At 41.6% G+C, this 13,829-nt stretch overlaps 1 protein-coding gene across 2 annotated transcripts in view; it reads right to left on the reverse strand.

The window, feature by feature from the left end:
• TBC1D1 (TBC1 domain family member 1) overlaps positions 1–13,829 on the reverse strand; it is a 247,157-nt gene that overhangs the window by 87,145 nt on the left and 146,183 nt on the right. For both annotated transcript variants that reach the window (XM_030800843.1, XM_030800844.1), the window contains 3 exons: positions 6,542–6,670; positions 5,134–5,220; positions 1,069–1,349 (listed from right to left, as the gene is read on the reverse strand). In XM_030800843.1, coding sequence (XP_030656703.1) covers positions 1,069–1,349; positions 5,134–5,220; positions 6,542–6,670 — 497 coding nt within the window. The remainder of the gene's footprint in view (positions 1–1,068; positions 1,350–5,133; positions 5,221–6,541; positions 6,671–13,829) is intronic.

Genomic DNA, 13,829 nt, shown 5'->3' on the forward strand with positions numbered 1-13,829 from the left:
AGCATGTATTTATTAAGCAGTACCTTCTGACATGTCCCCTGCTTTTGGGATCACCACTACCCCACTGAATTCCAAAGAACCAAGAACTCTTTCCAATGGCTGATAGAAAACAAAGCTGGGAGGCTCTGCTCCATCATCCAGGACTGTTCATGCTCACACTTCTTTACTCAGAACATTCCAAACACTTCTGTACTAACTCACACTCTCAATGATCCATGTATGAACTACACGAACACATAGGTCCTTGGACTTCTGCAGCTGCCAGTCAGAAGAAGGCAGCAACTGTACACAGGTGTCACCCTGATTCATATTAGGTGAGGGATTTTTAAAATTGTTTTAAGTTGTTTTTAAAGATAACTCTGTGTCCATTTATAGTCTTTGGCACATAGAGTTAAATGAATCACTAAAGGACACTTGGAAGGAATTGGGGGGAACTTCTGATTACCCTTCTCCATAACCAGACGATTCTAACTGGTCACTGGAACCCAACTATTACAATGAATAAATCTTGTTAGAAGAATCTAGAATTCTTACAGTGAGAGATTTTAGAAAACATCTACTCCAATTTTGTTATTCAGAGAAGTTTAGCAAATTTGTCCAGGTCACAATTAGTTCATGGCAGAGCTAGGACCAGAAGCCAAGGCACTCCCATCACCCCATGAGGCCAGCATACCTCTCTTGCTCTGCCGGTAGGGATCACTGCCTCTCCCTCCCACTATAACCCTGCTCCAGGGCTTCAGATGGGGAGACTCATCCGCTTGCTCTCTTCCTCACAGCAGCAAAGTTCCACAGTCAACAACGTCTCTTACTTTGTTTGAGGAGTAATGACTATGCATGTTAGGTACCATTTTTGTTCACTTTCACCTGCTTCCTGACAATACATGTGCCCATTGCTTGTATACACACGAGCAGCTCGAACAAACATGTCACTGCTTCCAGTTTTATCTCCGAACCAAGAGTAAAGCCTGACTCGTTTCTCTCACTCAATAAACATACCTGGGATGCACATACCCAGCTAGTCACAGATATGCCCCAGCTATTTATGCAACAAATTTAAACAAATCTTACTTTCGTTCATGAGGCGTCTCTGTGCTCACTGAGTGATACCTCATAAGTTTCCTTTGCGAAACCCCCGGGGACCCCCGGGCAGGTTGTGGAGGTTCCTGGCATTCCATGGGGAAGTGACTGAGGGTGTTTGCTCGCCTCCTGAAGGCCTGCTGGGGCGACAGCGGAGCTGGCTCTTCTGGGAGATGACTCTCCGAGTCACTGGACAGGTCCTCCGAGGAGCCAAGGAGCTTAAAGGAGCTCTCAGAGATGGGCAAGGCCTCCTTTTCACACACAGATGGCTCCTGGCAGCAAACACATAGCAGATCAGACACGCCATGGGGAATTTGTGGGATTTATAAATCTCTAGTTCCAGTGCGGGCAAACATTTCAGTTATCTAAGTATGTGTTCTGATTATAATGCCATCTAGAGGCCACCACCAAAAGCAGAAGAAAATGAAGGTCCATTAAATAAATGCCTGCTCCTGAAGGACACACTGCAGGCTTGCTGGAGAAACAGGGAAACTGGCCAAGTGCAGGAGTGAAGGACAGAAGCCACAATCTGTAACGTTCTGGGCAACGCCATGAATAATGCCCTCTCTCTAGAAAACAGGACTGTTTACTACAGCTTCTAAGGGGTGTGAGTGCTGGAGAACTTGTCTCCACTGCTTAACCCAGTTCTTTATCTTTGCCACATGTGTTCACTCATGTTAAACCCACATTTTAAGGCTCTCTCCGAATCTGATCTACTGTTGAGATTCAACTTCATAATTTGAGATTAACAACTATATCAATATTCTTAGAATATGGAAAATCACTCTGTAGGCACTTATTGCCACAATTCAGGGCAAATAATTTCTTTCTGCACCTCAATTTCTTCTGTAAAAGCGTATAATAAAAATGTATCTGAGTTTCAAGAACAAAGCAAGGTAATACAACCAAAAGTACTTTTTATGTTGTAAAATGTTACAAACATAAGTTATTGTTTTATTAGGTACGCAATAAATTTATGGAGTACTCAAACATTTGTTGAGAATCATGACAATATTTTAAAGTTGTATGCCTTCATGATGCACGCTTTTCAAAGGAATTAACTACTACCACTCAAGCAAACTGATGTTTAGCACTGCACCCAGGACGTGGCTAGTGGCCAACATATTTTTAATATATTTAAAATATTTAAAAAGAGGAATTGTAGCAGCTTGCCCCTACTGAAATTGTTGGAAGAGAAAAAATAAATCAACATGAATAGAGTAAACAAGACTGAATGCATCTAACAGTGGACAGGAGACTCTGAATTCTACCTGTTCATTTACACAGTTGAGTGCCTTTTAGGTAACAAGTATTGAGGGTTTTAATTTGAAAAAAAAATGAAATGTGTTTATTAAAGGGAGAAGTCACATACATTTAATTGTATAAGAATTAGGAAAAAATTCCCAACATACTATGAAATATTGATTACTTTCATAACTAAAGTTTTTCATTCTTCAGGACTCAACAGTTGTGAAGATTCTTTTAAGGATTTAAAAGTCTGTCTAAGACAATACATCACAGAACACAATCTCCATCATGCAAACCTGTTGATCTAAATTCTTACTAATATCCCTCCAAATTATATCAAAGAGCTAACCCTTAGCTTAATTGGACAACTGAAAGGGACATTTTCATCTGTCAAGTTTCAGGGCTATTTGGTTTCTTTGCAACTCCTAGGTGATCAATTTATTAGAATGGATCCAATTACATAAAATAGGATATAGTAGTTTCTCAATTCAAGATGAATAAAAGATGTAAAGAAGTACACATAAACATATACAATACACACAAGCAGCTTCTGAAAAGTTGCATCTTAGAATGACTCTAGAAATTGAAATCTTAGACAGACTTTTAAATCCTTTTAAAAGAATCTTCACAACTATCGAGTCCTGAAGAATGAATATGTATATATTCCTAGATCTGCCTTTTGGAGAAAAATAAAAAGAAAGCAATAAGGCTTACTGGAAAGCCACCTGAGTGACATGAATTTCTTCATGGTATCTCTATGGACACTGGTCTGTCTGGAATGCCTTCTTCTCTGTTCACTTCCATAGGCACAATTCCTACACCAAGATTTAGTCCAAGAGCATCACTACCCCCCTCACCCCTTACCTTTTCCCTGGTTCCACTGACCAAACCTAACTTCCCCTCCCCTTGCTCTTCTGACACTGAAGTTACCAGTGTCTCTTATTTGTAACTTCTGGGCTCCTACCACACTCTGCTTGATGCTGGGGCTGTTTCTGTATCTGTCATCTCTCTCCTCCTAGGTAACTTCCTACATGAAAGGGGCTGTGTGTGGGTCATCTGTATACAACGAATAAGCAAATAACCTTTCCAAACTTGCAACGAATTGCAGGGTGGGATCAGTGTGTATTAGATGGAGGCTGGAACACAGCATCATGTTCCCCTGGATTTTAACTTAGAAACTCACTTTTACAAGACTGCTGTCTAGGTCCTCACTCCCCTGAGGGAGTCTGCAGACCAGGAGCAGCAGCATTGCCTTGGAGCTCGTCAGAAATGCAGCATTTCAGGCCTCCTTTCATGCCTACTGAACCAGAATCTGCACTTTAACCAGTCCCAGCTACTGGGGAGGCTGAGGCAGGAGAATGGCGTGAATCTGGGAGGCGGAGCACCTGAAATTCCATCTAAGGAAGTGTTTCTCAAACTGGGCCCTCTATCACATTAGTAGGTGGTACAACTGAGTAGTTTGCCATGAGCATTTTAAAAATAAAATGGAACAAAATATCAGTATGTATTGTATGTTGTTCACAGTAAATATTGTTTTGTGAACTTTTAATTTTGTGTGTGAATGTGTAGGTAAGTGTGTTTGTGAATTACGCCACAATGTTAAATGTGCTTCTTACTGTAGGTTAGAAAAATTCTGAAAGCCATATGTCTAGGAGGGATGGCAGAGGACTGTAAACCCTGCCTGTGGTAAGGAGCTGGCCTCCACAAACACTCCCTCCCTCACTACTGCAAAAGAGAGTCCTCTGGTAACAGAAGGGAAAGCTGGCCTCCCTAGCACAAAACCCAAACCCACTTTTCAGTAGTTATAAAGTTGAACTGACCAGGCTTAAACATGATTAAATGTCTGGAAAGCAAGTTATTAAAAGAAGGACATAGATACTTGCTTATTCAAATAAAACAGTAATGTTTCATTATAATCATAGAGCCAGCTACAGGATAAAGTTTCAGAAATTTAATTTCCCCAAAAGTGGGGGAGAATGAAAAGGGGTGTGAAGGTTGATAAATTACCTACTGGGTACAATGTTCACTATTTGGGTGATGGGTACACTAGAAGCCCAATCCCCACCAGTATGCAATATACCCATGTAATAAACATGCACATGTACCCCCAAATCCAAAATAAAATTTTTTAAAAAAAGAAAAACTTAAGTTGTATACTTCTCTAAATTCACAAATCCACTTTCTGAGGTTTTCCCAATATTAATTTTTTTTTAATAGGAAAATCTACTTGAGAAAGAAATCCATTGATTGTATTGTGACAAATGAGATCTTAGTTGTCTCAAATTGTGATCTTGTTTCTTTGTTTATGGAATGACCATCTGCTTTTTTTTTTTTTTTTTTCCACATGGAGTCTCTCTCTGTCACCCAGGCTGGGGTGCAGTAGCGCGATCATCTCGGCTCACTGCAAGCTCCGCCTCCCAGGTTCACGCTATTCTCCTGCCTCAGCCTCCCGAGTAGCTGGGACTACAGGCACCCGCCACCAAGCCCCGCTAATTTTTAATTTTTTGTATTTTTAGTAGAGACGGGGTTTCACTGTGTTAGCCAGGAGGGTCTCGACCTCCTGACCTCATGATCCGCCACCTCGGCCTCTCAAAGTGCTGGGATTACAGGCACTGAGCCACAGTGCCTGGCCCCATCTGCTCTTTTATGTAAAACTTTTACGCTATGATAGAACTGCATGACCAGTCCTCCACCTGTGCCAAGAAATTTGGAAGCAGCAAACGTTTTATGATTGGAGGTATGTAGACAGATGAGCAAGACCCATTTGTTGGCTTCTTCAGGGTGTCGTATAAAGAGCAATGTGCTTACTTTGCTGGTGTTACTTAATGTACTAGACACGGAGCTATCCAGATCCACACTGGTGGAGTGTTCCTGCAGGCTTCTGGCTTTAATACCCTACATAAAGAAAAGGCAGTCAAGTTATGACCCTGGAGGCTTTTGCAAAGGCATCAGCTAGAAGCAGATTGGTCCATTCAAATAAGCTCAGGAAAAAAATGTTATCTACTGAGAAATGCTACTAAGGATATATGTACATTAAAATAATCAACACTTCCATCATTTTTTTTTTTAAATAAATAAGACACTAACCTAAACGTTCCAAAACACCTGGCGGCTGAGTAATTTGGCAGGGGTAACAGGCACGAAGACAAGACAATTCGTCTATAAGGAAAATCAAGTGCTCAAGCAAGCCCACTCAGCAACTCCCTCCCCTGGGTCACAAGTCATCATAACAGCCAGCCGCATGTCACTTGGACAGCACTTTATCCCTTTGGGAGCTCTCAAATGCAGCCCCTCCCAACTCTGGTTTTGTAAATCAACTGTTTTTCATGATCTCAGAAGATACTGCAAAATTCTCAGAAACATCTTCAAAGAAATAAAATTTAACTTTCCTTAATCAAAAAAAATAATAAAAATCAGATGTTTCAAAAGAAGTATGCCATAAAATCAAAAAGAACTATAATAAGATACTGCACACTCCAGAAAGGTGTGAAACTCTGAGGGAAAGTCAGATTTGATTTCTCAGACGTGCCATCAAGGCTATTTACACTCATGGGAGGGAGGGGTAATTTCTTAAAGAACTCCCAGGTTGATGTACATGTGTACTTTGTTCTTTCTATAGAGCTATAGTTGGCAAACTTTTTCTGTAAAGGGCCAGATAGTGTCTTACGCTTTGTGAGGCATATAGTGTCTGTGGCAACTGTTGAAGTCTGCAAAAAAGAAGCCTTAGATAACAGGAAAACGAATGGATGTGGCAGTGTTTCGATAAAACTTTATTTACAAAAATAGGACGTGGGTGGAATTTGGCCCATGGGCATAGTTTGCTGACCCCTACTATATAGCCTTTTAGATAGCTAACACCAGCAGCTGACGGTAACTGTTTTTTAAGTTGTACACAGTGATAGGGAGAACAGAAGCCACACCTCAGTGGATCTAATGCATGCTCTTTATAGGGACTGGCTAACAAATATTCTTTGGAGAGGCAAAAAAATCCCATTGGATATAATACAAAAGAGTAAGGAATATTTTTTTCAAACCTAGGCCAAATTAAAAACAATTTAAAATATAGATAATACTGTTCTAAGCCTGAGAAAACATTAAAAAAGGTTTTATACTTTTACCTTCATGATAAACATTGATGGAATAAAAACATAGAACTCAATCTTACACTCTCCTAAAAAGTGATTTAACTTAAATCAGGAGAAATTATGCTACTTACCCGGGACAAAATACTTTCTAAAGACTCTGTTAAAGATCTCTTTGCTTTGTTTTTCAGCATATCTAGCCTAAATCGAGTGGCACTGGGTGGTAATTCACTTCCGATATTCTCTGCTGCCATCTGCGATGTCTAAAAAAGTGAAAAACGAAAAGTTAAGTCATTTATCGCTTCCTTCTCTGCTTCTTAAAGGAATGAAAAATCTCTAGGACACATCTTTTTGGCACCAGGCCATCATTCTGATTCTGTCTGTGATCTCACCTCATCTGCTCCTTAGTGACATGGCTGCAAGTCCAGGAAATAATTTTGCCTCAGAGAGTTGCTCTGATTACCCCAAGTAAAATGAGGAAATGTGCTGTGAAACCAATCAGTTGAAGTAGTTTATTGCTCAGACTCTGCAACTGGATCAGAGATCTGTCTTCACTAACTGTGGTCTTTGGCCAGTTTCTTACTTTTCTGAGCCTCAAAACTTCCTCTTCAGTAAAGTGAGACTAATGGAAAGATCGAATCATAACACTGTGTTGTGAGACTAAAACAGGTAAAGTGTGTAAAACATGGAACACAGCGTGGTACAAAGGTAGCTATCGTTAGCTTCTCAAAATAAAGCAATAACTTACCTTTGGGGGCATTTCAGACGGTGAGACAACATGAATTTCTCAATTAAAGAACCTATTCTCACTGCCTATACAATTCCTTCATCCCTTTCTACAGATCTCCGCTTTCTTGCATTTTCCTCTCTCCTACTTTTATTTTCCCATCATCCTTTCATTCTTCTCTGCAACCAAGCTTCTCTCCCTTAACTACTAGCCATAAAAACTGAAAATAAAAATACGATGGAGTTTGCTTGACAACCACTAAATGAAGTCTTAGTGTTACTTATTTACAAGGAGGTACTTTTTTTTTTTTTGAGACAGGGTGCCAGGGTCTCACTTTGTTGCCCAGGCTGGAGTACAGTGCCACGATCATGGCTCACTGCAGTCTTGACCTCCCAGGTTCAAGCAATCCTTCCGCCTCAGCCCCCAAAGTAGCTGGGACTACGCGCAGCTAATTTTTTGTATTTTTGGTAGAGACGGGGTTTCACCATGTTGGCCAGGCTGATCTCAAACTCCTGAGCTCAAGTGATCTACCTGCCTCGGCCTCCCAAAGTGCTGGGATTACAGGAGTGAGCTACCACACCCAGCTGAAGGTACATTTTTTTTTAAATATGCAACAATAATCTCTGAATTAAATTGTTTCTTATGTGGATTCTCACCTGATTGCTTTCTGTTAGAAAATAATTTTATTAGAAAAACAAATGGCCAGGCGCAGTGGCTCATGCCTGTAATCTCAGCACTTTGGGAGGCCAAGGTGGGTGGACCACCTGAGGTCAGGAGTTTCAGACCAGCCTGGCCAACACAGGGAAACCCTGTCTCTACTAAAAATACAAAAAATAGCCGGGTGTAGTGGCACACACCTGTAATCCCAGTTACTCAGGAGGCTGAGGCAGAAGAATCGCTTGAACTCAGAAGCTGGAGGTTGCAGTGAGCTAAGATCATGCCACTGCACTCCAGCCTGAGCAACAGAGCGAGACTCCATCTCAAAAGCACACACACACACACACACACACACACACACACACAAGCAAATACCCCATTACTCTAAATACTGACATATTCTTTGTTGCAGTTATTATATTTCAAGCACACAGAAAAGTATAGAGACTAATATAACAAATACCTTTGTATCACCACCTGGCTTTGTTCAAGTGAGCGTTTGCCAGGGGTTGAGAACAGTGAGAAGCCCAGGTCTGGAGTGCAATTCCCAGGTGAAATGTTCCTCTGCTATTCCCTGGCTCTGTGGTCTTGGCCAGACTGTTACCTCCTGTCCCTTTCAGGTCCTCTACCTGAAGCCTGAGGACATATAGTGAACTTTCCTCGCAGAGCTGTCATGAGGCTTAAATGAGTGAATACAAATTAAAACACATATACTAAGGCCGGGTGCAGTGGCTGATGCCTGTAATCCCAGAACTTTGGGAGGCTGAGGCAGATGAATCACTTGAGGTCAGGAGTTCAAGACCAGCCTGGCCAACGTGGTGAAACTCTGTCTCTATTAAAAATATAAAAATTAGCCAGGTGTGGTGGTGCACGCCTGTAATCCCAGCTACTTGGGAGGCTGAGGCAGGACAATCGCTTGAACCCCAGAGGCAGAGATTGCAGTGAGCTGACATCACACCACCACACTCCAGCTTGGGTGACAGAGTGAGACTTGTCTCAAAAAATAAAAATAAAAAATGTAAACCAGACACTCAAAAAACATCAGATATCATGACTATTACCTACTCTATGTGCTTTTGTTGTTTGCTTGTTTTTTGAGATGGAGTCTCACTCTGTCACCCAGGCTGGAGTGCAGTGGTGCGATCTTGGCTCACTGCAACCTCCACCTCCCGGGCTCAAGTGATTCTCATGCCTCAGCCTCCTGAGTAGCTGGGACTACAGGCGTGCGCCACCACATCAGGCTAATTTTTGTATTTTTTGTAGAGATGGGGTTTCGCCATGTTGACCAGGCTGTTCTCGAACTCCTGGCCTTAAGTGATCCACGTGCCTTGACCTCCCAAAGTGCTGGGATTACAGGCATGAGCCACTGTGCCCAGCCTACTTTCTACTTTTAATGGGAACCACTGCAGACATCTTAGAAGCTTAATCACCACTACTTCCCCACACCTGGCCATATGCAGAAATATTTGGTGTTTATCCTATCAATTCATGTTTTCTACTTTTATATGTATGTGTCCCTAAAAGATACGTAGTTGAAACTAAATGAATGGTGTCATACTGTACACATCCTTCTGTAAATTAGCTTTCTTCTTTCAATATTATTTTTGAGATTTATTCCTGCTGACAAATGTTTTTTGATTCACTCACTTTAGTCAGAGTGCAAATATTCACTGTATAACCTAATGTATCCATGTTCCTATTGTTAAACACTTATTTGCTTTTTTTTCTTGCTCTTACAAAGGAGGCTGCAGTGACCTCTCTTATACAGAGCCCCTTATAGACTCATGTGAAATGTTTGGCAAGGGAAATAATGAGGAATGTCCTCACTGGGTCACAGGGACTATGCCTCTTCAGGCTACACCAGATATTATCAAGTTTCTCTTCCCTGAATGGTACAAATTCATGTTCCCAGTATCAGTATAGGAAAGTTCACCTTTATAAGGTATTGTCACTTTTTAAAAATTTCCGCCAGTCTAATGGGCATAAAATGTTCCTTGAATGTCTTCCCCTCATTCTACTGCTATTAGGCATTACTTTATTCAGTAATCTGCTGTTCGAAGACCTTATGTCCTCTTTGAATAATGAAATCCTAATTCACTAACGAATGCTACACATTTTTCAAGGCATAAAAGAGAAAGAATGGATTCTCATAAGAGCGACATTCAGCTTTGTCCAATTATCCATAATTGGACTCTCTATGAGAATGAGAATATGCATCAAAAGAATGGCTACTACCTTAGAAATTCCTTTGAGAAGGGGAACTATCATTTACCTTTGTGTTTCACACTATAGAGCATGCCCTGGACATGTAATATTGGCTTGTTCAAAATCCCCAGGCAGGTCCACGGGAAATACACGCCTAAGGTAACAGACTCACTCAGCAAATAGTGACCAAGTGCCTGCTAAATGCTACGCGCCACAGGGAGGTGCATAGAATCTGTTGCAACTGGTTCTGTGGAAATTACTGACCAAGTGTAAGGGCCTGTCCAGGCTCGAGGCAGCCTCCAGAGTAAAGGGAATTACCCACAAAGGGCCCCCAGGGGCCTGCCTTCAACTCAACACCAGTTACAATATTAAGAAAATGCAGAATTGCTTTCAAACTCATAATAAAGCTTTCATAAAAGTGAAGCAAGCTGAATTGTTTTGATATACAAAGAAAATATGAGCCGGGCGCAGTGGCTCACACCTGTAATCCCAGCACTTTGGGAGGCCAAGGCAGGCGGATCACGAGGTCAAGAGACGGAGAACATCCCGGCCAACACAGTGAAACCCCGTCTCTACTAAATATACAAAAATTAGCTGGGCGTGGTGGCCCACGCCTGTAGTCCCAGCTACTCAGGAGGCTGAGGCAGGAGAATCGCTTGAACCCGGGAGGCGGAGGTTGCAGGGAGCAGAGATTGTGCCACTGCACTCTAGCCTGGCGACACAGCGAGACTCTGTCTCCAAGAAAGAAAAAGAAAGAAAAGAAAGGAAGAAAGGACGGGACGGGACGGGACAGGACGAAAGGACGGAAGGAAGGAAGGATGGAAGGAAGGAAGAAAGAAGAAAGAAAGAAAGAAAGAAAGAAAGAAAGAAAGAAAGAAAGAAAGAAAGAAAGAAAGAAAGAAAGGAAAAGAAAAGAAAATATTAGCTGAAAGACTAAAGCAAGCAGCATCAGTTAGTAGATCCTAAGAGACAGAAGTGCATTTGTATGCGTGTGTTTTTTAAGCAGGCCTGAAGAATCTCTGTGTACTTAATTCAATGTTTTCTTCTGCTCTCCTCTACTGTCAAGAAAGATTCTTTTCCACGTCTATTGCCATAATTAAAATAAATTTTGTTTTAAAAAATTGTATTTAAAAAATAATTCACATTTAGAAAATAACTTGTTCCTTATTTATCTTAAAATAAGTATCTAGAAGTTTCTCCTTGGAAGATAATGCTGGTTCTTAGACAATAATTTCTTTTAAAAAAAAAAAAAAAAACAGAGATGGGGTCTTGCTATATTGACCAGGCTGGTCTCAAACTCCTGGCCTCAAACAATCCTCCCATCTCAGCCTCCCAAAGTGCTAGGATTACAGGCGTGAGCCACCGTGCCTGGCCCTCGTAGACAATAATTTCTAATTTGGAGGCTCCACGGTAAATTCTATTGCAGTCATCATATTGCACATCCTTCAACAGATGGGTAAACTCTAAGCATGAAAGTTTGGATTCAAGTATTCAAGCTTTAAATCCTGATGTTACACTGAAATTCTCAGTTCAGAACCCACAATCCCAGGCTGGCACAATGTATCTACCAGCAGCCTTATATCATAATCAAGCAGCTCAGAGGAGAATGGAGAAAGAAACTCTTGACATTAATACCACAGAACAAAAAGGAACAAACTACTGATACAAGCAACTGATACATGCAACAACAAACTACTAATACATGCAACAATGTATTTCTGAAACTCATCAGAAACGTTATGCTAAGTGGAAGGAGCCAGAACTCAAAGAGTATGATGCCAGCCCGGCGCGGTGGCTCACGCCTGTAATCCCAGCACTTTGGGAGGCCAAGGCAGGCAGATCACAAGGTCAGGAGACCGAGACCATCATGGCTAACATGGTGAAACCCCATCTCTACTAAAAATATAAAAAATTAGCCGGGAGCAGTGGCGGGCGCCTATAGTCCCAGCTACTAGGGAGGCTGAGGCAGGAGAATGGCATGAACTCGGGAGGCGGAGCTTGCAGTGAGCCGAGATCGTGCCACTGCACTCCAGCCTGGGCGACAGAGTGAGACTCTGTCTCAAAAAAAAAAAAAAAAAAAAAAAAGAGTATGATGCCATTTATAAGAAATTCTAGAACAGGCAAAACTAATCTAAGGTGAAAAAAATCAAAACAGTGGTTACCTGGGGGAAGGGGTAGTGAGGACTGATTAGAAGAGGAATATAGGGCTACTTTCTGGTAGGATGAATTTTTTTTTTTTTCCCCGAGAGGGAGTCTCGCTCTGTCGCCCAGGCTGGAGTGCAGTGGTGCGACCTCGGCTCACTGCAACCTCCGCTTCCCGGGTTCATGCCATTCTCCTGCCTCAGCCTCCCTAGTAGCTGGGACTACAGGTACCTGCCACCACACCTGACTAATTTTTGTATTTTTAGTGGAGACGAGCTTTCACTGTGTTAGCCAGGATGGTCTCGATCTCCTGACTTCATGATCCGCCCGCCTCAGCCTCCCAAAGTGCTGGGATTACAGGCGTGAGCCACTGCACCCGGCAGGATGAAAATATTCTGTATCTTGATAGGGGTTTGAGCTACCTGAATGTAGTAGCAGTTGTCAAAACTCAACAAATGGTACACTTAAGATTTGCATAGCCTACCGTATGTAAATTTAGTCTCCCCAAAATTGGAAGCAAACACTAAATTCTAGTTAATGATATACATGCTAAAGTGTTAAGGGATGAAGGGTACTGATATCACTTAATTTGAAAGGCATGCAAAAATAAGGTGGACTAATAGATAAGTATATGATAAAGCAAAATAACAAAATGTTTAAAACTGTAAAATCCGGATGGTGGGTATATGAGTGCTCACAGTATAATTCTTTCAACTTTTCTATATGTTTGAAATTTTTCATAATAAAATGTCACAAAAAAGAAAGAAAATCTTATCTACTAGAAAACAGACCCAAGAAAATCAGTAAGTAGTTATATAGCATTAAATTTTGTTAAGCTCCTTAAAAAAAATAATAATTAAGATAAAGTACTTAGACATCAGACAAAGTGGCTCCACTACTCACTAGCTAACTGCTTGACTGCTCTTCCCCATTTCCTCATCTATAAAATGGGTATTTTACCACCTACCTCAAAAAACTTGTAGAATAAATGGAGTCATTTATGTAAGGAATGAGAACTCTGTCTGGCACTTGGCAAACATTCAGTAAGTGGCAGCTGATTTCATACTAACTTTTGTACCACCTCTGTGAATACAGGTGGAAATGACAAGTCCATTGACATTGACGTGACAGCCTCTAACTTAATGCGTAAGTCTTGCCCAAACTGAACCCTGTTCTATAAGATCAAAAGACTCGTTCAGGGTTTCTTCTATTTCACAACCCCTCTGACAGTTCTCCGGCACTATTCTTTCAGTCTCTGAAAGGCACATACGGCCTCCCTGCCGACCCTGACAGGCACAGCACCGAGAGAAGCGCTCACTGTCCTCTGTCCGCTTTTGAAGTCCCGTGGCCAGAGAAGTTCTTTGTCAAAGCCATGATCCTACCATGGTCTAGGTCACATCTTCCCACATTTTCAAAAGCTTTAGAAATTTTTAGGTGCAACAAGAAGGTAATGAAATCCATGTGGCTAAACTGATAGTAGAAAACATGAAAAGGATCTATCAGTGAATCTCAAGGCTGTGCCTAATGGGTCTATCAAGCAGCTGCTGCTCTGAAAAACCCACTCCTCAGACCCCATGAGAGTGTCCTGCCTGGAGTACACCAACCTCATCAGGGGGTTAGGGCAGCTTCTTTATAGACGAAGACATGAGCCTTCTGGGTCATAATGTTTAGAAACCCCTAGTAAAAGTGTT

The sequence above is a fragment of the Nomascus leucogenys genome, chromosome 20, assembly GCF_006542625.1.
Source record: "Nomascus leucogenys isolate Asia chromosome 20, Asia_NLE_v1, whole genome shotgun sequence".
Taxonomy (NCBI): domain Eukaryota; kingdom Metazoa; phylum Chordata; class Mammalia; order Primates; family Hylobatidae; genus Nomascus; species Nomascus leucogenys.